The following is a 25,513-nucleotide window of genomic DNA, read 5'->3' on the forward strand; positions in this document are numbered from 1 at the left end:
CACAGTGGGTAGGGCGTTTTCCTTGCATGTGGCCAACCTGGGTTCGATTCCTCCTTGTCTCTCAGACAGAGGAAGCTACCAAGAGTATCTCCCGCCCTCACGGCAGAGCCTGGCAAGCTACTGGTGGCATATTTGATATGCCAAAAACAGTAAGAAGAACTCTCACAATGGAGGTGTTACTGGTGCCTGCTTGAGCAAATCGATGAACAAGGGAATGACAGTGCTACAGTGCTACAGTGCTTGTTAGCAATAAATTCATATCAGAATGATCAAAAAAATAAATCCTGTACTCTTTTTAACAATAAAGTGTACTACTGGAGTCAGAGATTGTTAATTAAGCAAGTAAAGCTCTGGCTTTGCATGTTGTATACCCAGGTTTAATCCCTGGCACTCTATATGGTCCCCTGAGCACTTCAAGAAGTGATCCTGAGTGGAAAATCAGAACCAAACCCTAAGTACTGGCAGGTATGGTTCAAGACCTAATAATAATAGTAGTAGTAGAAGTAGTAGTAGTAGTAGTAGTAGTAGTAGTAGTAGAAGAGTGTGCTAAAATTTTATTTTCATCACATCTCTACTCATATTTCTTTTCCTCTTTAGCCTTTCCCATTGACCTTGATTTTACCTTCACATTTCATTAATACTGTTTTGAATTTAATTTTTTAAATTTTATTTATTTTTTGTTGAATCACCATGTGGAAAGTTACAAAGTTCTCAGGTTTATGTCTAAGTTATACAATGCTCAAACACCCATCCCTTCACCTGTGCCCATACTCCACCACCAAAGACCCCAGTATAGCTCCCACCCCCCACCCCCCCATCCCTGCCTGCTTAGTTGATAAATTTCACTTCATTTTCACGTTACCTTGATTACATTCCATATTTCAACACAACATTCAGTATTGTTGGAGTTTTCCCCCAAGAAAGACAGCCCTACTGCCAATGCAGCATTTGATAATTAGTTTTCCATTGCTGAAACTGGAGAGATATGAAGTCCCGTTGTTTCAAGTACATAGAGTTTTTCTCCCCTCCTTCCCGTGCCACCAAATTCGTGCCTGCTTAATGAATAGTCCTCATATTATGGCTGACACCACGCCACCCTACGAGACAAAAGGATATTTCCAGTCCTCGGCCGGCGTGGGGCTATGGCTTAGTTCAGAGACATGGCTGCAAGTAGTTTCTGGAACCTGAAGTAGTCTAGTTAGGCTCTGGATTCTGGTTGATCAGCAACATCGCGGCCACTCAAAAGTGTGGCCACCCGGGTCTAGTCTCGGAGGAGCATGCGCTAGTATCGGCCCGAGACTTCCCAAGCGTTCCACTGTTCCAAGTATATAGTTTTTTTTCCCCCCTCCCATTCCCGCGCCTCTAAGTTCATGTCTGCTTAATAGACTTCATAATATGGTGGACACCACACCACGTTTCTCCCAGAAAAGGGAAAAGAACTGAGAAAGAAGGATATTTCCTCACCTCGGCTGGTGTGGGGCTTTGGCTTAGTTCACAGTCTAAAGAAATAGCTGCTACTTTGATTACCTTCAATATTTCAACAAAAAGCTCGGTACTATTATTTGGAGTTTCCCCCCACAGTAAGACCGGCTAAAAAGGAACCTTTTCACGTTGCTGACAATCAGGAGATATTAGGTCGCGCGGCTGCAACAGATTTGGGATTTCTATATGAAGTCCAGGGAAAATTCTTTTGGTAACTGCATCACTGCAATCTTTTACTTCCCTTTTGTGGTGCTCATATGATGGAGAAGCCTGGAGAGAAGAACCGTGCCCTGCTGGAGGCCCATGGGCCAGTAGCTCCGATCACACAGTTTGGAGGCATTTTTGGGGCGCTGTTCGTGTCCAAAGGAGTTCAGTTGCCTCCGGGGTCAAGCTCGCACAGCGGCAGAAAAGAACGTACCCACATGGCACTGTGCTTAAATATCGGAGCAGGGCGGATCCGGAAATCCCGCCCCCTTGGCTTTCCTGGACTTTCGAGGGTACCTGCATACGCTAAAAACCGGCAATCGCCTCACTGCGTTCAATAAGAGAGAGTAGAGAGAAAAGACCGTGCCCCGCTGGAGGCCCATGGGCCAGTAGCTCTGATCACACAGTTTGGAGGCATTTTTGGGGCGCTGCTCGTGTCCAAAGGAGTTCAGTTGCCTCCGGGGTTGAGCTCGTGCAGCGGCAGAAAAGCTGAATTTAATTTTTTAAAAAGATTTTACTATTATAGTTTTATAACATATTTGCAATAATATAGTGTTAATGTTTATAATCTTAATGCACAGGTACCACACATCATTGCCACTAAAGTTCCCACAGACATTCATCAGTGTCTTAATATTACGATAAAAACACCTCATCATTAAGGTCTGTGATTATATTTATATTACCAAGTCTAATGAATATTTTGCCATATCAGTTATGAAATCCTCCTCAAAACATTTGTCAACTGATCTCTTTCTCCTTATACTATTGCAACATTTCTGATTTTCATTCCATCACATTTTTCTTTTTCTTTTCTCTTATTTTAAAAAAATTCCTTGCTGGTTCTCTCTCTTCCATTTAATTCCAAAGGACTTGAATATTCAGGGGTATGTTGCCACCAGCAGATCAACCTGTACCTGTGGGGTGAGTGCATCAGCAGCCTGATGGTGATTTCAGGCTTCCTGATACCCCAAAATTGCAGCTGTGCCTTTGGGCAAACCCTAACAACTTGGGACCAGTTTCCCAAGAAATCAAACAGCCAAAAATTAGGTATGTGGGAGCCATGCCTACAGTTACCTCTGGCTCAGCTATTCACTTTTATCAGTTGTCATCCCATTGATCTTTGATTTGCTCAGGCACCAGTAATGTCTCCATTTGTCCCTGTCACATTCGAGTGTAGCCAAACGATATCTGCTTGCTCGAGGAACAGAAAGAGCCTCAAATCGTTCATTCACGGTTTTGACGAAGAAGTCTGACCATCTCACTGGTGGGTGGCCACGTGGCCTTTTGACGTCCCATGGAATCCAGTCGGTAACAGGTCTAGTTCAGCGGTCATCTCTGAATCACATTACGTGTCCCGCCCATTTGATTTTCGACGCTTTGGCAAATGAGACAGCTTCCCTGATTCTTGATCATCGACAGAGGTTGGAATTCTGGGTTCCTTCTCTCACTTGAGTGAAATGTGATACTACTAGCATAGCTCTTCCCATTCCTCTTTGGGATACCCAAATAGCGTCCTCATCCTGTTTGTGTAGGGCCTAGGTCTCTGAGGCGTATATTAGCGCAGGAAGAACGGGGAGTCGAAAAGATGTGCCCGGAGTTGGAGGTTCTTTGTCTTCTTAACCACTTCTTCGATGTTCTTGAAAGCGTTTCACGCTGCTCTCTTCCTCCTGTGCAGTTCTGGCACCAAGTTGCTCCTCATGTTGAGTTCTCGACCCAGGCTCAGCTATTCAAGCTCACTTATTGGCCTTATTTCAGAGACCCATAAATAAATCTCGAAAGAGATCAAAGGCCACAGTTAATCTTGGACCTGCACATGGCTGAACAGACCAGGGTAAATCAGAGGAAGTGGTTGGCCTAGTGGCCCTCTAAGCAGAGTCCCCGGCAGCCGCTTGCTTCCACTATCCAAAATCACTACCATACCCCCAGCCTGACTCCACCGTCTCAGGATGGACCTCTCCGAGATATAATCTGCTGAAGATTTGCCGGGTTTGTGACTGAAATCTCTAGGCTTTCTCAGAGTTGGGATGGGCTACCTCTCCCTACTTCCCAATACTCCTGGAAGCACTGACAGTCATCCCCATGAACCAACGCCAGCACTACCATAAAAGCTCTACTACCGGCCTTGCTTCAGAGACCCATAAATAAATCTCAAAAGAGATCAAAAGCTGCAGTAAATCGTGGACCTGGTACCCTCCCAAGCCAAGCCCTTGGCAGCTGCTTGCTTCCATAGTCCAAAGTCGCTGCCATGTCCCCCGCCTGGCTCCACCGTCTCAGGATGGACTTCACAGAGACATAATCTGCTGAAAATTCTGATATGTGGTTTTTGTGACTGAAATCTTCAGGCTTTCTTGGGGTTGGGATGGGCTATTCCCCCAACCTCCCTCTATTTCCGGAAGCTTCGGCAGTCATATCCATACCCCAAAACTGCCACCCAGTTAAAAAGTCACTCCAGCCTTTCCAGCCTTATCATCTCTATAAAAATGTTGAATGCCCTGAAAAAACATCATGACTTCTTACTACCTGTACTGCTAACCATAATGCACAAAAGGAGTGAGAGAGAGAGAGAGAGAGAGAGAGAGAGGAGAGTGAGAGAGAGAGAGAGAGCAAGAAGGGAAGTGTCTCCCATAGAGGGAGACTTGGGGTGGAGGGTGGGGAATAGGGGGAGAGAAATAAGGGACATTGGTGGTGGGAAATATACACTGGTGTAGGGATGGGTGCTGGATCATTATATGACTGAAACCCAATTATAGACAGCTTTGTAATGGTCTATCTCATGGGTATTCAATTAAAAAAACTTAAAAAAATGTAACATGGAGTTCATGCCCAATTCAATCAGCTTAATCAATGGCTGAATAAATATCTGTACTCCTACATTAAAAAAAAAAGACTTGAAGGGCTGGAGCAATAGCACAGTGGGTAGGGCATGTGCTTGCACATGGCCAACCCGGGTTCTAATCCCAGCATCCAATATGGTCCCCTGAGCACCACCAGGAGTAATTCCTGAGTGCAGAGACAGGAATAAGCACTGTGCATCACCGGTGTGACCCAAAAAGCAAAAACAAAACAAAATAAAACACAATTAAAAAAAAGACTTGAATATTCTTTTGTTCAACTTGGTGTTATTATCAATAATATTTTTTCAGGTAATGCTATTTATATGTTGATGACTTTCAAATATATTTAATTAGAAAAATATATAATTTTTGTCATTTTTATTTGACTATTTCAGAAATATTTTACACAAAATATGGAAAAATAGGGCATTTTATTTTTAGTTTCTTCTTCCTCAACCAGCATTATTTACTTAACCTTAGGTAACTGTATACATCCAATTGCTAAAATAAAAAATAACCTCAAATCTTAAAATTTTTTTCCTTCAATTCTCTTCTTTCTTAAGTAAGAAGACCTATCATATTAGATAGAAGTAACCCACAAAAAAATTTCCCCAATTATATTTCCACCATTCAGATCTGACACACCAGGATTTCTCATATGGACTATTTATTATTACTATAACATTGAACTAGTTAGTCTAAAACGAGTTGAACTAATTGTACTTCTCCCCCTGAACATATGCAGTGTCCATTCCTATAACCAAGGTAGGCTGAAATTTGCATATAGATAAAATTACATATGGTCTCAGTTCTTTCAACACCTTGCCATTGCCGTGTTTTGCTTTGTTTTGTTTTTCAGGGCTGCACCTGGCAATGCTCAAGAAAGGCTCTGGAGATCTCGCGGAGTACTGGGGGTGGATCCCTGGTAGACTGAGTGCCCTAGCTAAAGAACTACATCTACAGATCCCTATTGCTCTTAAGTGTAAAGTCCCAGAGGACATGGAAGCTTACTAGTCTTTTTATGATCTTACCAGTAACCCCTTGTTCATCATGCTCTGGCCGCTCAGACTTTATAGTTATTCTTCAAAAATCTGCTTTGCAGGGTATTTACACTTTTTGTGCCCTACTTTGGGGGTGTTGTTCACTCAGAATATTCATGGTTAGCTTATACTTGTGATTAAAGTCTTAGCTTGATATCTCTTTCTCACCTAGGCTTATACTACTATCAAAAATTCTCCTTTCCATCTACTCCTAGTTGCATTAATCATGACTTGTTGAAGTCATGAAATTCGCATAGAAGTGGATCAACATGGAAAGTATCATGTTGAGTGAAATGAGTCAGAAAGAGAGGGACAGACATAGAAAGATTGCACTCATATGTGGAATATAATGTAACTGAGAAGTATAAGTTGGCAACGATGCAACTTCTGGCAGATATCTCTCTGGACTTAGTTACTAAAATACTAAATTACAGAAACCCAAAACTGAGAGGCCGCTAAGTGTGGTCACTCGACCTCATACTTCTTCATCCTCAGCAATGGAAAACAAACTATCTAATGCTTCCTTTTCAGCAGGTCTGACTTTAGGGGAGAGACTCTCCAAACAATAATAGTGAGTTTTGTTGAAATATTGTATGCAATCAAAGTGAAAGTAAAGTGAAATTTGTTAGTTACACAGGCGGGGGGGCTTAGGGTGGGGGGGCTAGGGGCGTGGGGGGGTTGGGGTGTGAGGGGGCGGGGTGGAGCTATACTGGGATTCTTGGTGGTGGAATATGAGCACTGGTGAAGGGATGGGTATTCGAGCATTGTATAACTGAGATTTAAACCTGAAAACTGTAACTTTGTAACTTTCCACAATAAAAAATTAAAAAAAAAAGAAGGAATCTCAAAAAAAAATCATGACTTGTAAAGATTTAATCATTAATCTGTTTTCTGTAATGTTTTCCAAGATTGTGTATTTCAGGAGGATGTAGATTTTGTCATGTTTCATCTGCATTTTTAGCACACGGTATGGTGCATAAAACTCAATGTATGAGTGGACAACTTAATTGAGCAAGAAATAGAACCAAAAATGAAGGTGGCTGAAGTTTCTATAACCCTCATTCTCTTATAAAAAAGACTAGGGCCCCCCCCAGAGCCATCTTGCCACACTCAGCAGTGAAGAATCCTGGCAGGTGGGCACCATACACCAGAGAATGCTCTGAACCCCAAACCAAGCCGATAACACTGGGGGGGCCCAGATGGAGAAGGTGTAGTCTCCCCACCTGCTCCAGATGGAATCCCGGTGACACTGAGCTTCTACTAACATAGCTCCAGTATGTGAGGACCAGGACTATTTCTCCAAACCACGTGGCCGCATAAGCCTTTCCTGATATACACTCAGGAACGGCTTCTCCGACCCTGAACAGCCATGATCCCAGAGGCACACAAACCAATCTGGGAATGCAGCAGCTGCTGGCAGATATACTCCTGGACTGTGAAATAAGCTACAGCCCCATGCAGCCCAGGGAGGGGAAGGGTTTTTGTCCCTTGGCCATTTCCCCTTTGTGGCCGCATGGAGAGTGCCACCTTTCAGAGCCAATTGGACAGAGAGGTAGGAGCTTGCAGTGATGGGGTGCACGGGAAATCTTGCAATAAGGCGGGGCAGAACCGGCCCTGCTCCCCGCCCAAATGATACCCTGAGCGGCCACCCCACCCCTCCGCTCCTAACAGCCAGAGGCACACAAACCAATCTCGGAATGCAGTGGCTGCTGGCAGAAATGCCTCTGGACTTAATTACTAAAATACCAGAATTCCAAAACCACACGGCCGCTGTCACAGCCGTGTGACATCATAGGCTCTTCAGTATCAGCAATAGAAAACAAATGATCTAATGATGCCCTTTCAGCAGGTCTAATTGTTGGGGAGAAATTCCAAATAATAACAGTGGGATTTCTGTCGAAAGTTGACAATCAAAGTAATCAAAGTAAAGCGAGAGTAAAGTGAAAATCATCTGTCACACAGGCAGGGTTAGGGGTGGGAGGGGGGTTATACTGGGGTTCTTTGTGGTGGAAACATGTGCACTGGTGAAGGGATGGGTGTTTGATCATTGTATGACTGAGACTTAATCCTGAAAGTTGTGTAACTGTTCTCATGGTGATTCTATTAAAAAAAATAATTTAAAAAAAGTCTAGAAACTCTACTGCAAAAACTGGGAGTTAAAGAAATAAAATAAATATTCCTTTCAAACCTAAGTTATTGTTATTTTTCACAACTTATAAGAATTAATAGTCTCAGAAGATAAATCACTTATATACTAAATATGTGAGTATGGAGACTTTTATGCAGCAAGAGTTTCTAATATGACATCTATTTTAATCTTAGTGGAAATAGTAACTATTGCCTAGCAACTGTCCCCAGAGTGAATATCAAAGTATTATGTTTGTATGATGAGTCACTGGGTTCATACTATAGATATTACATATGAAACTTCTAAGACTAATTTTAGTGTTCAGAGTTTTTGTTGTTGTTCCTATAATAAATGCAAATAAACTTTGCTTAGGTGGAAGCAGTGGAAAAGATGTTTTTTAACACAATATTGGAAATACTAATATGCATTTAATTTTCTCTTGTTTCTTTAATTTTTATATGGTACATTAAGAAGCACTGGAGTATTATTTTAGTTTTATTAATTGATTACACACAAACATACACATACATATATTTATATATACATATATATATATAGTACTGTCAGGTTCAGGAAAGAAAAATTAACAAATAAAACTACAATAAAAGTATCTTTTAATTTTACTGAATTTATTGATCAATATATACTATACATCTTCATATAAATATTTTAATTTCTCTACAAAAAATTTTTTCACGTCTACTCTAGTAATAGTTGACCCTACTGACTGTTTCCAAAGGCGGGGTTTAGTTCGATGATCAGGGCAGAGAAATCTATAGGACTACGTGAATGAGCCCAGCTGCTTTTCTTTTTTTTATTTTTAATAAATTATTTATTTTTAATTAGTGAATCAATGTGAGGGTACAGTTACAGATTTATACATTTTTGTGCTCATGTTTCCCCCATACAAAGTTCAAGAACCCATCCCTTCACCAGTGCTCATTCTCTACCACCAGTAAACCCAGCATCTCTCCCACCCTCCCCAGTCCCGTCTCCCCCCACCCCACACTGCCACTATGGCAGGGTATTCCCTTTTGATCTCTCTCTCTGATTAGGTGCTGTGGTTTGCAATAAAGGTGTTGAGTGGCCATTGTGTTCAGTCTCTAGTCTATATTCGGCACGCACCACCCTTCCCCCGCATGACCTCCGACCACATTTTACTTGGTGTTCCTTTCTCTGAGTTGCCCAGAATGAGAGACCAGCCTCCAAGCCATGGAGACAACCTCCTGGTACTTATTTCTACTAATCTTGGGTGTTAGTCTTATAGTCTATTATTCTATGCTCCACAGATGAGTGCAATTTTTCTATGTCTGTCTCTCTTTCTGACTCATTTCACTTAGCATGATACTTTCCATGCTGATCCACTTATATGCAAACGTCATGACCTCATTTTTTCTAACAGCTAACAGTATTCCATTGTATAGATGTACCAGAGTTTCTTCAACCAGTCATCTGTTCTAGGGCACTCGGGTTTTTTCCAGATTCTGGCTATTGTAAACAGTCCCAGCTGCTTTTCAATGGAATGCAAATGCCAGCAAGATGCTATTACAGTGTTCTTATTATCAGATACTTTGCATCTGGGGAAATGATTTAGAACCAACTATGAAAATGGTCTCTCCTTTTACAGGAATACTAGAAGATTACCTTCGAAAACTTCCTTCAAAAAAGTAAGGGAGGGAAAGAAAGAGACAAAGACAGAGAGAGAGATAATGAAAAAGAGGCAAAATCAATTCTAAATTACAATTATAAGTATACTAAATACATTTCAAGAGAAATTCACTATATGAAACCAACATTAATACAGTAAGTGAAGACAGTTAAAGATATCTGGTATTTCTTGGTCCTGGAAATTGAGACTCTTCAAATCTCCTTCTGTTGTTAGAATCGTCTTTATCTTCCATAGCACCCTTAGAGATGCTTCTCTCAATTTATTGGTTCCTACGTTTGTCTTGCACTTGGTTGACCTGGGTTTGATTTCTCCACCTCCCTCGGAGAACCCAGCAAGCTACTGAGAGTATTTCGCCCCCACAGCAGAGCCTGGCAAAGCTACCCGTGGCGTATTCAGTATGCCCAAAACAGTAACAACAAGTCTCGCAATGGAGACGTTACTGGTGCCCGCTGGAGCAAATCAATGAGCAATGGGATGACAGTGATACAGTGATACAGAATTAGAATAAATGAATGGGTTGAAGGATAAATTAGAGCTATCAGCTCCCCAACCAACACAGCTAGTTCACTCTCTGGTATAAACTAGCTGGAGGTGGCTGTGAGAAAGGCCAAACAGTAGACAATGAACAGGAGGAGGAAGGTGATGACAGTTTTCATGGCTCCCAAGTGGGCATCTCTGCTTGGGTCTCTGTGTCCGCTGGCACTGAGCTGCATCTTCCTGGTGTGCTTCCACAGGGAGAGGATCAAGAGGCAAAAGGAGACCAGTGACATAGAAACAGGAAATATTGTTAAAAGGTTGAGAAATATCTTGGTGGACTCATATTGAGCTTTATTTACACTGCACTTCAATGTTCCGTTTCTTCTCTTCTTTACCTTGATACAGACCTAAAATCATCACTAAACTTCTCAGTGACAGCAAAACTGATCAACACAGAGAGGGCCACGCACTCCAGCAGGATCCTAAGAACCACCCAGTCGATTCTCCACTTCATCCAGTGGAAAAGGGAATGCGTGAAATTAGCTATCTTGAGGAAATATTTGTATTTGTCATTGCACAGAAGAGCCTAGCAAGCTCCCTGTGGCATATTGGATATGCCAAATACAGTAACAATAACAGGTCTCAATTCCCTGACGCTGAAAATTTCCTCCAATCCTTGGGAAAAGTGGGTAAGGAGAGGCTGCTAAAATCTCAGGACCGGGACAAGTGGAGACTTTACTGGAGCTCACTCAAGTAAATCGATGAACCATGGGATGATAAGTGATAAGGAAATAGAAGAGACTGAGGCAGGTGGCAAACCCCACACTGAGATGGTTGGTGAGTGTCCAGAAGAAGTCAATGAATTCATTTGTCTACTGGCAGTGTAGACATTTGGGTACTGCACCAACATAAAGTGGTCTAACATTATTACTCACAGTAGCCAGATTCTGGAAATAGCCAGACACGTGAGAATTAAATCAATGGAGGCCATCTTCCTTTCCTTCATCCAGCCCAAGCAGTTTACCAGTGCAATAAAGGCGTTCCCTAAGATTCCCATGGAGAATTCCCCAGCTGCTATGATCACTAACGTGCTGTTCCCCTCACCTGGCATATTAAAATGCAGAAATATCCAATTCCTTTCTAACTGAACGAATGGAGTTCTACGTCTATACCTACTTCTTCGGTTTTACTGTAATTCTGTCTTCTGATAGAAACTGGGTGGTCTTTTTTCCATTGGTGCATTTTTCCATGGGTCAAAGGAAAATCTTAAAGGAATTAAATTAACTTATACATTTTTAACATTTGAAATGAAAAGACAAGAAGTGTGAGCTCTGATTCCTGAAAGAAGGTGAATGAATAGAACTAAGAATGTCTGTGGTAGAAAGAGACATAAAGGATGCCTTGACTCCCATATCAGTGACAAGTATTCAGAGCAAATGGAAGAAATGGATAAATTTAATGAACCTATAAGAAACTTGACACCAGGATTAGCTTTTAGAGTTCATTTTATGAAGCTACTAATTTACCTTAGGCAGGCCCTTCCTCCCTAACCCCCACCACATCTCAATAACCTGACAAATGCTTGTTTCAGCTTGCTATTTCCAATAATTAAAATAAGGGAGTGGCCAGAGGGGTAGAGAATCACTATAATCTTTCCAAGCCCAGAAACTAACTTTCCATTCATTAAGTCACTGTAAGTTACTAAAAGACAAGCCGCATAGTATACGAAAAGGAGGAGGAGAAAAGAAGTCACATTTTTCATGGCTGTAATATGGGCTTCTGTGCTGGGGTCTCTCCAGCCTGTAACATTGAGTTTCATGTGCTTGGTGTGTCTCCACAGAGACAAAATTAACAGGAAAAAAGAAATCAGTGACACAGTCACTGGGACAACTGCCAAAAGGTTAGAGAGGACTGATGGGTTGAAATATTTAATTTCACTCACATGAAATATTTCAGTGATGTTTCTTTGATGTTTTGTAAATCTATAACTGTGTTCATAATAATTCAGTTTTGCTGTCAGAAGGCCACTCAAGGAGCAAATGGCCAAGCCTGCCAGCAACATCCAGAAAATCGCTCTGTCAATCCTCCATTTTAACCAGAGAAAAAGTGGACTGGAGAAATTCGCTATCTTCAGTAAATAGAAGACGTTGAGGCAGGTGGCAAACCACAAACTCGAGTAGTTGATGGATACCCAGGCGGCACTGAATACTATCACTAGTTTATCCTCTCCATAAAGCTCTGGGTAGAGTATCAGTACAATGTCATCTACTACTATTATAAAGAGCAGACAAATTCTGGAAATAGCCAGACTTGTGAGGATGTAGTTTAATGAGGGTGTCTTTTTCTTCTTAACAGAGTCGATCCAGAACATTAGTCCAATGTATCCATTTGCCAACATGCCTATCATAGATTCTCCAGCCATGATAATAGCCAAGATGATATCTTCTTTAGTGAACATGTTGATAGCGATGTCCCACTGTCACTCCAGATAGACTAATACAAAACTGTTGGAGCATGATAAATTCCCCAAGTTATGGAATCGTTTTTTGTTTGTCATTATTTTTGTTTTGATATTTTCCCAGGAGTGCCTGCCACTCCTCAGAAATCAGATAACTTCTACATTTTTAAAAATGAAACCAATTGATTGCTTCAAACAGCTTATCTAGTTTTGTAGCCAGGGCAAATAGTAGTCATCACCCTTTAAGTCAGTAAAAACTGCAATGTTGAGTTAAAAACTGCTCTCATGCAAATTTTCAAAGATTGTATTTCATAAATTTGCAATAGACTTCCTGCTGTCATATTCTGCATATTAGGACCTGTCAAATTATATTTGAATAGCGAGACTCAAAGAAATCAAACAGGCATGAAGTTAATAAAAATTAAATAATATAAATAGAATTTCATTACCCTATATTAAAAATTACCCATGAGTCAGTTCTTCTTTGTGGAAATAGACTTCAGTTTAGAGAATGATAAATGCAAATGTGGATTGTAGAGAGTTAGCATTCATACAGAAATTAATAATTTTTCTTCCATATAAATGGCTCCTATGTTATCATTGTGAATATAATTATAAATGGCATAGTTATTAGCCAAACTTGCACATAACATTAATTGAGAAGAATTTATTCTAGGCAGTTGCTTGTTAGAAGTGAAAGATGCTAACAGTCTGTTACCTTTTATTTTATTTAATGTAATTAATGCTGCCCATGACAATTCATTCCTAAACAGTTTCTTGAATAGTAAACATTTTCATGCAAAATAGAATGAAATTAATATTTTAAATTATTCTAGCTACAATTCCTTTTATAAGATTAAAATCTCACACTCTATATTGCAGTCATTTCTCGAGATGTGACAATCACCTTCAAATAATATCTTTCTCTAGGGGCTGGAGGGATAGCACAGTGGTTGGTCGTTCGCATTCACGGGGCCCGACCCGTATTCGATTCCTCCGCCCTCTTGGAGAGCCCGGCAAGCTACCAAGAGTATCTCGCCCACACGGCAAAGCCTGGCAAGCTACCCGTGGCGTATTGGATATGCCAAAAACAGTGACAGTGACAGTTACAGTGACAGGATTAAGCTTCCGTATGACCCAGCAAGTCCACTACTTGGTATCTACCTCAAGGGCACCAAAACTCTAACAGAAAAGACATGTGTGCTCCTATGTTTGTTGCAGCACGATTCACAGTAGCCAAACTATGGAAAACCAAGGGTCCAAGAACACATGACTAGATAAAGAAACCATGGTATGTATTATACATGTGCACATGGATAGTAGTTGCTATGAGAAAAGATGAAGTCTCACAATTTGCTTCTGTGTGGATGGATCTGGAGAATATGATGCTGGGTGACATGATTAAGAAAGAGGACAGACACAGAATGAACTGTCTCATGTGTGGGATATAAAGAGACACAGTAGGAGAATAACAAAGGGCCAAAGGCAACAGAAGTTGTTGAAAGCAGTCTTTAGGAGGAAGCCTATCATGATGAGAGGCAGGGCATGAAGGGATATGTGAGGGAAGCCACAGGGACAGCGGAGAATGGAAGTGAAAACTCTGGTGAAGGGTGTAGTGCCACAACATTTGGTGTATGATATTCTATTGTCACAGTCCTGGTGACCATGTCCCTGGTGCCGTCGGGACCAAAAATTGTTCCGCCAGCAGATGGACGGAAGACTGATGACTAATGACGACTTTATTGAGATCAAACAGTGCTAATATAGGAAAAGAGAAACTGCTCCATGCAGGGTGAGGCGACAGGGGTGGAATGGAAAATGCAATAAAGTATTAACAGAAGGGGAAGTAAGGCACAAAGGAGAAGTTAAACACAAGCACTGGGAACTGGGAGCCCCTGGGGAATCCGGAGTGTCCGGGAAGTGCTGTGTCCGGGTGGGAACGAAGGTTGCAGGGTGATGGGCAAATTCCATTAACATAATTTCCCTGCCAGGGAGAATGGCAGACCCAAAGTCCAGCCTGAGCTGCTGTAACTATGGAGGGACGAATGATTCAGCAAATTCTGGGAACTGAGCTACGGCAATTACCAAAATTGGGAGGTAGGGCCCCTTTTGGTGCTGAGCTTCCCTATCTCTGGAGTGGTGTCTCTGACACCCTCTCGCCTGGAGGAGACTCCTGGAGGATTGCAAACAGGGTGGCATTGCCCAGATAGTTGGGGTACAGGGCCAGCAGGGACTCCAGCACTCTGGTCTAATAGCCCTGAAAGTCACAGTGCCGGAAAGGAAATTCCAATAGTTTTCTGCCTGGGCATATTTTTAGAAAATAGGATTAATTTCCCCTTAGTTTATAATTATTTTACTTTCTGTTTTAATTTTTTTTTCTTTTAGGGTCACACCCAGCGATGCACAGGGGTTACTCCTGGCTTTGCACTCAGAAATTACTCCTGGCGGTGCTTAGGGGACCATATAGGATGTTGGGAATCGAACCCGGGTTGGCCGGGTTGGCCTCGTGCAAGGCAAATGCCCTACCTGCTGTGCTATTGTTCCAGTCCCACTGTTTTAATCTGTATTTTCATTTTCATTCTCCCTTTGCTTCTAGTTCTGGGCTTTCTCCTGGCTCTGCTCTCAGGAATCACTTCTGATGGGACACAAAAGTGCGTTTTCGTATGGGGTTTTGGGGCATCAACTGGAGTCAGCTGGGTGCAAGGCAAATGCCCTACCCATTCTACTCTCCCTCCCACCCTCTAAATTCTACTTTTATCGATTTATTTGAGAGAGGGAGAAATTGTTTGGCATACAATAAATTTGAATCTACCCCAGGAGCCCCCAAACTTATTTGGTCACCACTATGCCCCTTTATGATTAAAAAACCCCCACTATTTACCCCCCTGGAAATCGACCTTCTCTAAGGAGCACAGAGAACATTGCGACACAGGCTATAGCACACTGGAAAATATTCAGATCCCTCAGGGGGCTGTAGTTCACAGGTTGAGAAACATTGATCTGGATCAGGTAGGGCATTTGCTTTGCACACGGCAGACCTGGTTCGATTCCTCCATCCCTCTCTGAAAGCCCAGCAAGCTACCAAGAGTATCTCGCCTGCACGGCAGAGCCTGGCAAGCTCCCCGTGGCGTATTCAATATGCCAAAAACAGTAACAAGAAATCTCACAATGGAGACGTTACTGGTGCCCACACGAGCAAATCGATGAACAACGGGACAACAGTGCTACAGTGCTACAACACAAATCACATAAACTCAGTTTCCTCTCATATTTATATAGTTCTGTAGTGAAAACAACACATACTCTCCCTATTTCTTATAACATGCATAGTGTATTATAATAGAAAAGCATGAAATTAGTTACTTAGGGACATGTGATTATCTATACAATATTACCAGAAACAAATGAGAAAAGGGAATAGAGCTAAAGAAAATAAAATGTCAAAACACTGCTGAAGATCGACTTTAGGGGGGAGAAACTCCAAATCAATAATAGTGAATATTTTTCTTGAAATATTGGATGTAATCAAAGTAAAGTGAAAGTAAAGTGAAATTTACCAGTTACACATGCGAGGTGGGGGGCTGGGGAGGTGGGGAGAAGGGGGGAGGTATATCGTGATTCTTGGTGGTGGAATATGTGCACTGGTGAAGGGATGGCTGTTTGAGCATTGTATAACTGAGACTTAAACTTGAAAGCTTCGTAACTTTTCACATGGTGAATCAATAAAAGAATTAAAAAAAACCACTGCTGAGTCTAGAAGGAAAGAGAATGTTGAAAGAAATTCTTTGAGGACTGATATCTGATATGAAGGGAGCATCATCAGCTAGATTTGTCTATGAACAACCTGACTGTTGGGACTGTCAATCTTCTTTGTCAAGGTTAACTCTGGCATTTCTATTTCTTTTTTGCTTGCTTTGTTTGGGGCCATATCAGGCTGTGTTCAAGGTTTATTCCTGGCTATGCTTTGAGCGATCACTTCTGGTGGGCTCGGGGGAGCACATGAGTTGCTGGGGATTGAACCCAGGTTGGCCACATGCAAGGCAAGTGCTCTACCCATTGTGCTATCACTCTGACTCCTGGTATACTTCTTTCTGATTGTACAAAGCTTTTTTTCAGGTTGGACATTTATTTTTAAGATTATATCTGTTTTCCCAACCTAGGTAACTCACATTTGAAGCAGTGGGGAAAGATGGTTTTTTAACACAATATTGGAAATACTAAAGCTTCAGTCTATGCTTCTAATTTTCTCTTGTTTCTTTAATTTTAATAAGGCACATTAAGAAGCACTGGTGTGTTTTATGTAGTTTTATTAATTGATTCCATATATAGTACTGTCAGGTTCAGAAAGAAAAATTAACAAATGAAACTAACACGAAAGATTCTTTTAGTTTTACCAAATTTATTAATCAATATATTCTAACAAATATGTTAATTGCTGCAGACAAAATCTAATTCATGTCTACTCTAGTAATAGTTGACCCTACTGACTGTTTCCAAAGGTGGAATTTAGTTCAATGATCTGGGCAGAGAAATCTATAGGACTACGTGAATGAACCCAGCTGCTTTTCAATGGAATGCAAATCAGCAAGATCCTATTATAGTGTTTTTATTAGTCAAATACTTTGCATCTGGGGAAATGATTTAGAACCAACTATGAAAATGGTCTCTCCTTTTACAGGAATACTAGAACATTACCTTTGAAAACTTCCTCCAGAAACTTAAGGGAGGAAAGGAAAAGGACAAAGACAGAGAAAGAGATAATGAAAAAGAGGCAAAATCAATTCTAAATTACAGAGAAATCCACCATATGAAACCAACATTAATGTAGTAATTGAAGACAGTTAAAAGTATCTGGCATTTCTTGGTCCTAGAAGTTGAGAGTCTTCAATCTGTTTCTATTGTTAGAAATCTCTGCTTAGAATTGCCTTTATCTTCCATAGCACCCTTAGAGACGCTTCTCTCAGTTTATTGTTTCCTAGGATTAGAATAAATGAGTGGGTTGAAGGATAAATTAGAGCTATCAGCTCCCCAACCAACACAGCTACTTCACTCTCTGATATAAAGTAGTTGGAAGTGGCTATGAGAAAGGCCAAACAGTAGACAATGAAAAGGAGGAGGAAGGTGATGACAGTTTTCATGGCTCCCAAGTGGGCATCTCTGCTTGGGTCTCTGTGTCCACTGGCACTGAGCTGCATCTTCCTGGTGTGCTTCCACAGGGAGAGGATCAAGAGGCAAAAGGAGACCAGTGATATAGAAACAGGAAATATTGTTAAAAGGTTGAGAAATATCTTGGTGGACTCATATTGAGCTACATTTACGCAGTACTTTAATGTTCCGTTTCTTTCTTTCTTTACCTTGATACAGTACTGGAAGTCATTCAAATTCTCAGTGACAGCAAGGCTGATCAACACAGAGAGGGCCACGCACCCCAGCAGCATCCTAAGAACCACCCGGTCGATTCTCCACTTCATCCAGAGGAAAAGGGGATGCATGAAATTTGCTATCTTGAGGAAGTAGAAGAGACTGAGGCAGGTGGCAAACCACACACTGAGGTGGTTGGTGAGTGTCCAGAAGAAGTCAATGACTTTCACTTGTGTTCCGGCAGCATAGCCATTTGGATACTGTGCCAACAAAGAGCAGTCTAGCATTATTATGCACAGTAGCCAGATTCTGGAAGTAGCCAGACACGTGAGAATTAAATCAATGGAGGCCACCTTCTTTTTCTTCATCCAGTCCAAGCAGTTTACCAGTGCAATGAAGGCGTTCCCTAAGATTCCCATGGAGAATTCTCCAGCTGCTATGATCATTAAGGTGCTGTTCACCTCACCTGACATATTAAAAAGCAGAAGTATCCAATTCCTTTCTAACTGCACGGATAGAATTTTACATCTATACCTACTTCTTAGGTTTTGTTGTAATTCTGTCTTCTGATGGATAGTGGGTGGTCTTTCTTCATGAAATTCTGGCTACTCTTGCCAAAACCGTAAGGTTGTTGATGTTTAGTCTGGCACCTGTATGTCCTTACATCTTCTCAGCGTGTTTCACTCTTCCTCATAGTTCATTTCCACATAGTTAAAAGTCAAGTTACATTTTGCTAAGATGCAAATTAGGCTTATTGCCTTTTATGGTGCCACAAGTCTTTCTGAGGCTATGTTTTGCTTAAGTTTATAAATCTATGATAAAAGTCAGGAGCCCAACAAAACTGATAGATTTAGATTTAACAAGTGAAAACACAGGACTATAAGTTAAAATTTAATTTAAAATAAATGATATATTATTTTTAAGTGTATGTCAGAAATTTCTTAACTTCACTACTACCAAGAAATAGTGAAATTTAATTTCATTTGTGTAGCACACATTTTATTTGGCTGACCAATTCTTAAAGATTCTCTATAAATTATAAACTTGGCACCAAAATAGTTTGTACAGATATTTTGACTTAGTTGAATAATAATATTAATTATAACTAAAATTTCAAAATCTGGCAGATTTTTAGTTAATGTAAAATATTAATTTTTAATTTAATATTAAATATTAATTATTAAAAGATTAAATACAGATTATCTGCTTCTACAAAGAGCTGTTTGTGTACTTTGGTTGGTCAGATGAGGAATTACATGGCATAAAGTAGTTTAAATAAAGCATTACTTACTACTTTGAGTGCTTGTTATGGTCATTGGACATATTTAATACATTAGAGATACCAAAAACAATATTGAGAAGAGAGGATTTCAGATTAATGTAGGGTAACTTACCCTAAAGCTTACAAAACATTTATTTCATTTAAACATAGAAAAATACAAAGTGTATCACACATAAAAATATTTTTACATACATTTATCAATGCATTCCATAAAAAGTATCAATCTTCCTGTATTATACAAGTAGCAATTTTAATAGATAGGATATTTGAGTTGAGGATGCTAATATACTTTATGGAATTATACAGGTTGCCTTTTACATGATTATATGCAGAAAATTAGATCAGTCAGGTATTTAGTATTTTATAGATTATTGAAGCAGGCTAGTAGACTGAAATGGAACCAAATTGGACACGGAAAATTGAGAACAGCTATCTTGAATAGAAGACCTTAGATGTGCTAGATAAAGCGCTTCAGTAATTCTTGTGAGGAGAAATTTTGTGTTCACACAGAACCATGTATCTTCACAGTCTTTTTCTATAATTTCTCTGTGTATGTCATGACAAATATGCTCTCTAATTGAAAGATGTAATTTTTTCATAGTACATGCTCAGATATCTCAACTCCTCTGTTAAGATCCAAGTGAATGGTATCTCTGCAAGTGTTATTGCAAAATGGAATGTGGGGTCAGAGTAATAGTACAGCAGGGAGGTAGCTTATATTGCCTGTGGCTGACCCAAGTTCGATCCATGCCATTCCATATGGTCCCCAGAGCACTGTTAGGAGTGACCCCTGAACATAGAGCCAGGAGTCACCCCTGAGTACTTCTGGGTGTGACCCCTAAACAAATATGCAAACAAAACACAAAAAAGAAACCTGAATGAAAAATTAATATCAGGCTTTCCAATCCTCTTATTCATTTAATAAAGATGAATGGAACACCTTTTCAAGAGCTATTAAAATAGACACTATCCCTATCTTTGGGTATGGAAAGCAAGTTGCTTTCAATTTCCAAGAAAATGAATAAGCAGTTTGAACAATATTAACCAGGAAATAATAACCGCGAGGCAACCTAAAGCATCATCCACTTGGAAAGAAAGGGGTACCCAACCAGAAAACTGAACCAGAGACAGGACATGGTCTTTAATCATCACGTCAGATAGGGATGACCCAGCAGAGTCCTGCGGGAGGGGCTCTCAAAGGTAAGAGTAATAATATACAGCTCTATCATAGATAAAAGTGAGAAAATCATGAGAAAAATAAATTTCTCATTTCAAAAAAAAGAGAAAAGTTCAGATGCATTTTACCATAAATCAAAATAAAATCTCAAAGGAATTAGCTAATTTATATGTTTAGCATTTGAACTGAGAAGACAAGAAGCGTGAGCTCTGATTTCGGAGAGAAGGTGACAATAGAACTAAGAATGTCTGTGGTAGAGACAGAGAGGCTCTCAGATCATTGATAATATCCAAAGTTAATGGAATAAATGGATAATGAAATGAACCTATAAGAAACTGGACAACAGGATTTGCTTTTAAATTAGTCTATGTTATGAAGCTACTGATTTATATTAGGCAGGCCATTATTTCACCCTTGTGTGTTAATATCCTGACAGGTGTTGCCTCAGCTTGCTATTTCCAAATATTTAAATAAGGGAGTGGGCAGAGGGGTAGAGAATCATTAAAATCTTTCCAAGCCTACAAGGTAAACTTTCTTCTTCAATAGAAGAAGAAGATGGCAATAAGTTACTAAAAGACAAGCCACGTAGTACACAAAAGGAGGAAGAGAAAAGAAGTCACATTTTTCATGGCTGTAATATGGGCTTCTGTGCTGGGGTCTCTCCAGCCTGAAACATTGAGTTTCATTTGCTTGGTATGTCTCCACAGAGACAAAATTAACAGGGAAAATGAAATCAATGACACAGTAATTGGAACAAGTGCCAATAGGTTAGGGAGGGCTGATGGGTTGAAATGTTTAATTTCACTCACATGGAACATTTCAGTGATGTTTCTTTGATATTTTGTCTTTATAATAATTCGGTATTGCTGTCAGAAAGCTGCTCAAGGAACAAATGGTCAAGCTTGCCGGCAAGATTCAGTAAATCACTCTGTCAATCCTCCAGTTTACCAGAGAAAAGGTGGACTGGAGAAATTCGCTATTTTCAGTAAATAGAAGATGTTGAGGCAGGTGGCACACCACAAACTTGAGTAGTTAATAAGTATCCAGGAAGCACTGAGTACTATCACTAGTTTAACATCTTCGTAAAAATCTGGATAGAGTATCACTACAGTGTCACCTACTACTATTAGGAAGAGCAAACATGTTCTGGAAATAGTCAGACTTGTGAGGATGTAGTTAAGTGAGGAGGTTTTATTCTTCTGAATAGAGTCAATCCAGGATTTAGTCAGTGAAAACTGAAATGTTGAGTTAAAAACTGCTCGAATGCAAATTTTAAAAGATCGCATTTCATGAATTTGCAAGGCTTCCTGCTGTCATATTCTGCATATTAGGACCTGTCAAATTACATTTTGAATACTGAGACTCAAAAAAGCAAGCAAGCATGTAGTTCATAAAAATTAAAAGGTATAAATGAAATTTCACTAATTAAAAATTTCCCACGAGTCAGTTTTTCTCGTGGAAATGGACTTTAGTTTAGGTAATGATAAATGCATATGTAGATTGTAGAAAGCATTCAGACAACTGTTAAAAATTTTTGCTTCCATATAAATGGCTAATTTGCTATAAATACAAATATAACTATAAATGGCATAATTAATAGCCAAATGTGAAGATAGCAGTAATTGAGAAGAATATATTCTGGGCAGTTGCTTGTTAGAAGTGAAAGATGCTAAAAACTCAGATACCTTTAGTTTTATTTAATGTGGTAAATGCTGCCCATGACAATTGATTCCTGAAAGATCTCTTGAATAGTAAAATTTTGATGTAAAAATGGAATGAAATTAACATCTTCAATTATTCTAGTTGCAATCAATTCCTTTTATAAGATTATAACCTCACATTCTACATTGCAGTCATTTCTGGAGATGTGACAATCACCTTCAAATAATAGTTTTCTCTAGGATTGAGCTTGCGTATGATCCAGCAATTGCACTACTTGGCATCTACCGCAAGGGCCCCCAAACTCTAAGATATGTGTGCTCCTATGTTCATTGCAGCACCATTCACAATAGCCAAATTTATGGAAAAACAAGGGTCCAAGAGCACATGAAACCATGGTATGTATACACATGGACACATGGATAGTAGTTGCTATGAGAAAAGATGAAGTCTCGAGGTTTGCTTCTACGAGGATGGATCTGGAGAATATGACACTGAGTGACATGATTAAGAAAGAGGAGAGACACAGAATGAACTGTCTCATGTGTGGGATATAAAGAGACACAGTAGGAGAATAACAAATGGCCAAAGGCAACAGAAGTTGAGAACAGTCTTTAGTAGGAAGTCTACCATGGTGAGGGGCAGGACAGATGGAGGGATATGGTGAGGGAGGCCCCTGGGACAGTGGAGAATGGAGGTGGACACTGGTGAAGGGTGTAGTGCCACAACATTTGATGTCTGATACTGACACAGACCTGGTGGTTGTGTCCCCTTGTGTGTTCAGGACCAAAAGTCGTTCACCCTGCGCATAGATGGAAGAACTGATGACCCCTGATGACTTCATGAGGTCAAACAGTGCTAATATAGCTAGAGAGAAATTACTCCATTCAGGGTGAGGGGACAGGGATGGAACGGAAAATGCAATCGTTTTATGTAATGTGGTAAATGCTGTCCATGACAATGCATTCTTGAAAGGTCTCTTGAATAGTAAATATTTTCATATAAAATAGAAGGGAATTAATATTGATTAATGACTAACAAGAAATTGTTGATTAACACAACAATTAACAATAATTAACAACATTAGCAATAAAGTATTATCAGATGGGAAGGTAAGGCACAAAGGAGAAGTTAAAAACAGGCACTGGGAATTAGGAGCTCCTGGGGAATCGCTCAGGAAGTGCTGTCGTGGGTGGGAAGGAAGGTTGCAAGGTGATAGGAAATTCCATTAACATAAACTCTCTGCCAGGGAGAATGGCCCACCCAAAGTCCAGTCTGAGCTGCTGGTAACTATGAGGTGAGAAATGATTCAGCAAATTCTGGGAACTGAGCTACGGCAATTGCAAATTTCGAGGAGAATGTGCCCCTTTTGGTGCTGACCTTCCCCATCTCTGGAAGGGTGTCTTGGACACCCTCTCGCCTGGAGGGGACTCCTGGAGGATTGCCAACAGGGTGGCACCGCCCAGGCAGTTGGGGCACAGGGCCAGCAGGGACTCCAACATTCTGGCCTAACAGCCCTGAAAGTTGTGGTGCCGGAAAGGAAATTCCAATAGTTTTCTGCCCGGGCATATTTTTAGAAAATAGGATTAATTTCCCTTTACTTTATAATTATTTTATGTTCTATTTTAATCTTTATTTTTATTTCATTCTCCTATTGCTTCTAATTCTGGGGCTTTCTCCTGGCTCTGCTCTCAGGAATCACTTCTGATGGGACACAAAAGAGCATTTTCTTATGGGGTTTTTGGCATCAATTGGAGTCAGTTGAGTGCAAGAAAATACCCTACCTTCTTTACCATCCCCCCAGCCCTCTCAATTCTACTTTTAAATGGATATATATGAGGGAGGGAGAAATTATTTAGCATACAACAAATTTGAATCTACCCAGAGGCCCCACAAATTTATTTGGTCACCACCATTCCTCTTTATGAAAAAAATAAATCACTATGCATCACCCCGGAAATCTACTTTCTCTAAGGAACAAACAGAACATTGCACCAGAGGCTATACACACTGGAAAACATTCAGCTCCCCCAGGGGGCAGTAGTGCGCTCATGGAGAAACATTGATCTGTCTAATACAAATCACATAAACTCAGGTTCCTCTCATATTTAAATAGTTATGTAATGAAACAACATATACTATCCATATTTCTTATAACATGCATAGTATATTATAATAGAAAAGCATGACATTAGTAATTTAGGGACATGTGATTATCTATAAAATATTATCAGAAACAAATGAGAAAAGGGAATAGAGCTAAAGAAAATCAAATATCAAAAGACTTCTAGGTCTAGAAGGACAAAGAATGTTGAAAAATTTCCTTGAGGACTGATATGGAAGGTTAGCATCAGCAGCTAGATTTATCTGTGAACAACCTGACTATTGGGACTGCCAATCTTCTTGTCTTCATGACTCTGGTATTCTGATTTCTTTTTTGTTCATTTTGTTTGGGGCCACACCTGACTGTTCTCAAGGCTTAGTCCTGACTATGCGCTGAGGGATCACCGCTGGTGGGCTCGGGGGACCACACGAGGTGCTGGGGATTGAACCCAGGTTGGTCACATGCAAGGCAAGTGCTCTACCCATTGTGCGATCATTCTGACTCCTGTATACTTATTTCTGATTGTACAAAACTTTTTGGGGGGTTGAATATTCATTCTTAAGATTATATCTGTTTTCCCAGCCTAGGGAACTCACATTTCAAGCTAGGCAAAATCTTTCAGAGTTATTTAACCCTCTTACTCAGAACCAACCATTGTATTGGGGGGAGGAGGTGACCCACTTGGCAATACTAAGAGGCTACTCATGCATCTGCACTAAAGGATCACTCCTGCTGGTGTTTATTGGAGCATATAGGATGACTGGGATTAAACCCGGTTGGCCTACAGCAAGGCAAACGCCCTATCCTCTGAACTTTCATCCCAGAGAACCAAGTGTTCTAGAAAGGAGAGGAGAAGACATATAAGGATTGAAATTTGGTATGACCAAAATCAACAATTCTTTATAGGATTTATTTTATAAGATCTTTTAAAGATATTTTTATAAAACTGTTCTGCCAGAAATTCTTGTACTCAGTGAATTCAAGGTCTTTGTCAGTGTATGGCAAGAAATAATGCAGGAGCTTTTTCTATGTGGGAAATAACAAGAAATGTTTATGTAAGATTTAATCCATTTTTCCTACAAAATGAAAGAAGCTTAATAACAACAACATAATAATAATAATATTTAATTTAAAACTAAGCAAGACAAAGAATGAATGAACACAAAGAACATTTTAGAATAATGGTAAAGGGGATATTATATATATGTATATATTTATTTTTTTTGCTTGTTGGGTCACACTGAGCATTGCACAGAGGTTACTCCTGCCTCGTGCACTGAGGAATTACTCCTAGCAGTGCTTGGGGGACCATATGGGATGCTGGGAATCGAACATGTGTTGGCCACATGCAAGTAAAACGCCCTTGCACAGCCATACCTGCGGTGCTATCACTCCAGCCCCAGATGGGGTAGATTTTTAATCATAAAATGTAAATGAAATCATTTGGGGCAGAGTCTTATGTTGGCATCTTTTACCTTAAATTATGAATTCTTTATGGAACCAAAAGTTCTGACAAAAGTTGTAAGAAAATGAGATCAGGAAAAGACTAAAGGGAACAACAGCCCCTATGTTCAGAACAATCTGTTTGAAAGCATTGGGAATTTTACTCACTTTAGATTCCCAAGTTTTGTTTCT

General features: G+C 40.1%; 2 protein-coding genes and 1 pseudogene across 2 annotated transcripts; all 3 read right to left on the minus strand.

Moving 5' to 3' along the window:
- Window positions 1-1,852: 1,852 nt before the first annotated feature.
- Window positions 1,853-10,948, minus strand: LOC129399096 (taste receptor type 2 member 7-like; annotated as a pseudogene).
- A 435-nt stretch (window positions 10,949-11,383) lies between these two features.
- LOC101555474 (taste receptor type 2 member 8-like) lies at window positions 11,384-12,295 on the minus strand. Its single transcript, XM_055117973.1, has one exon. It carries the CDS (start codon window positions 12,293-12,295, stop codon window positions 11,384-11,386), a length of 912 nt encoding a protein of 303 aa, XP_054973948.1.
- Window positions 12,296-17,196: 4,901 nt separating this feature from the next.
- Window positions 17,197-18,129, minus strand: LOC101544963 (taste receptor type 2 member 7-like). The gene has a single exon (XM_004611310.2). It carries the CDS (start codon window positions 18,127-18,129, stop codon window positions 17,197-17,199), a length of 933 nt encoding a protein of 310 aa, XP_004611367.2.
- Window positions 18,130-25,513: the final 7,384 nt, after the last annotated feature.

This window comes from Sorex araneus, chromosome 10 (genome assembly GCF_027595985.1).
Source record: "Sorex araneus isolate mSorAra2 chromosome 10, mSorAra2.pri, whole genome shotgun sequence".
NCBI lineage: Eukaryota > Metazoa > Chordata > Mammalia > Eulipotyphla > Soricidae > Sorex > Sorex araneus.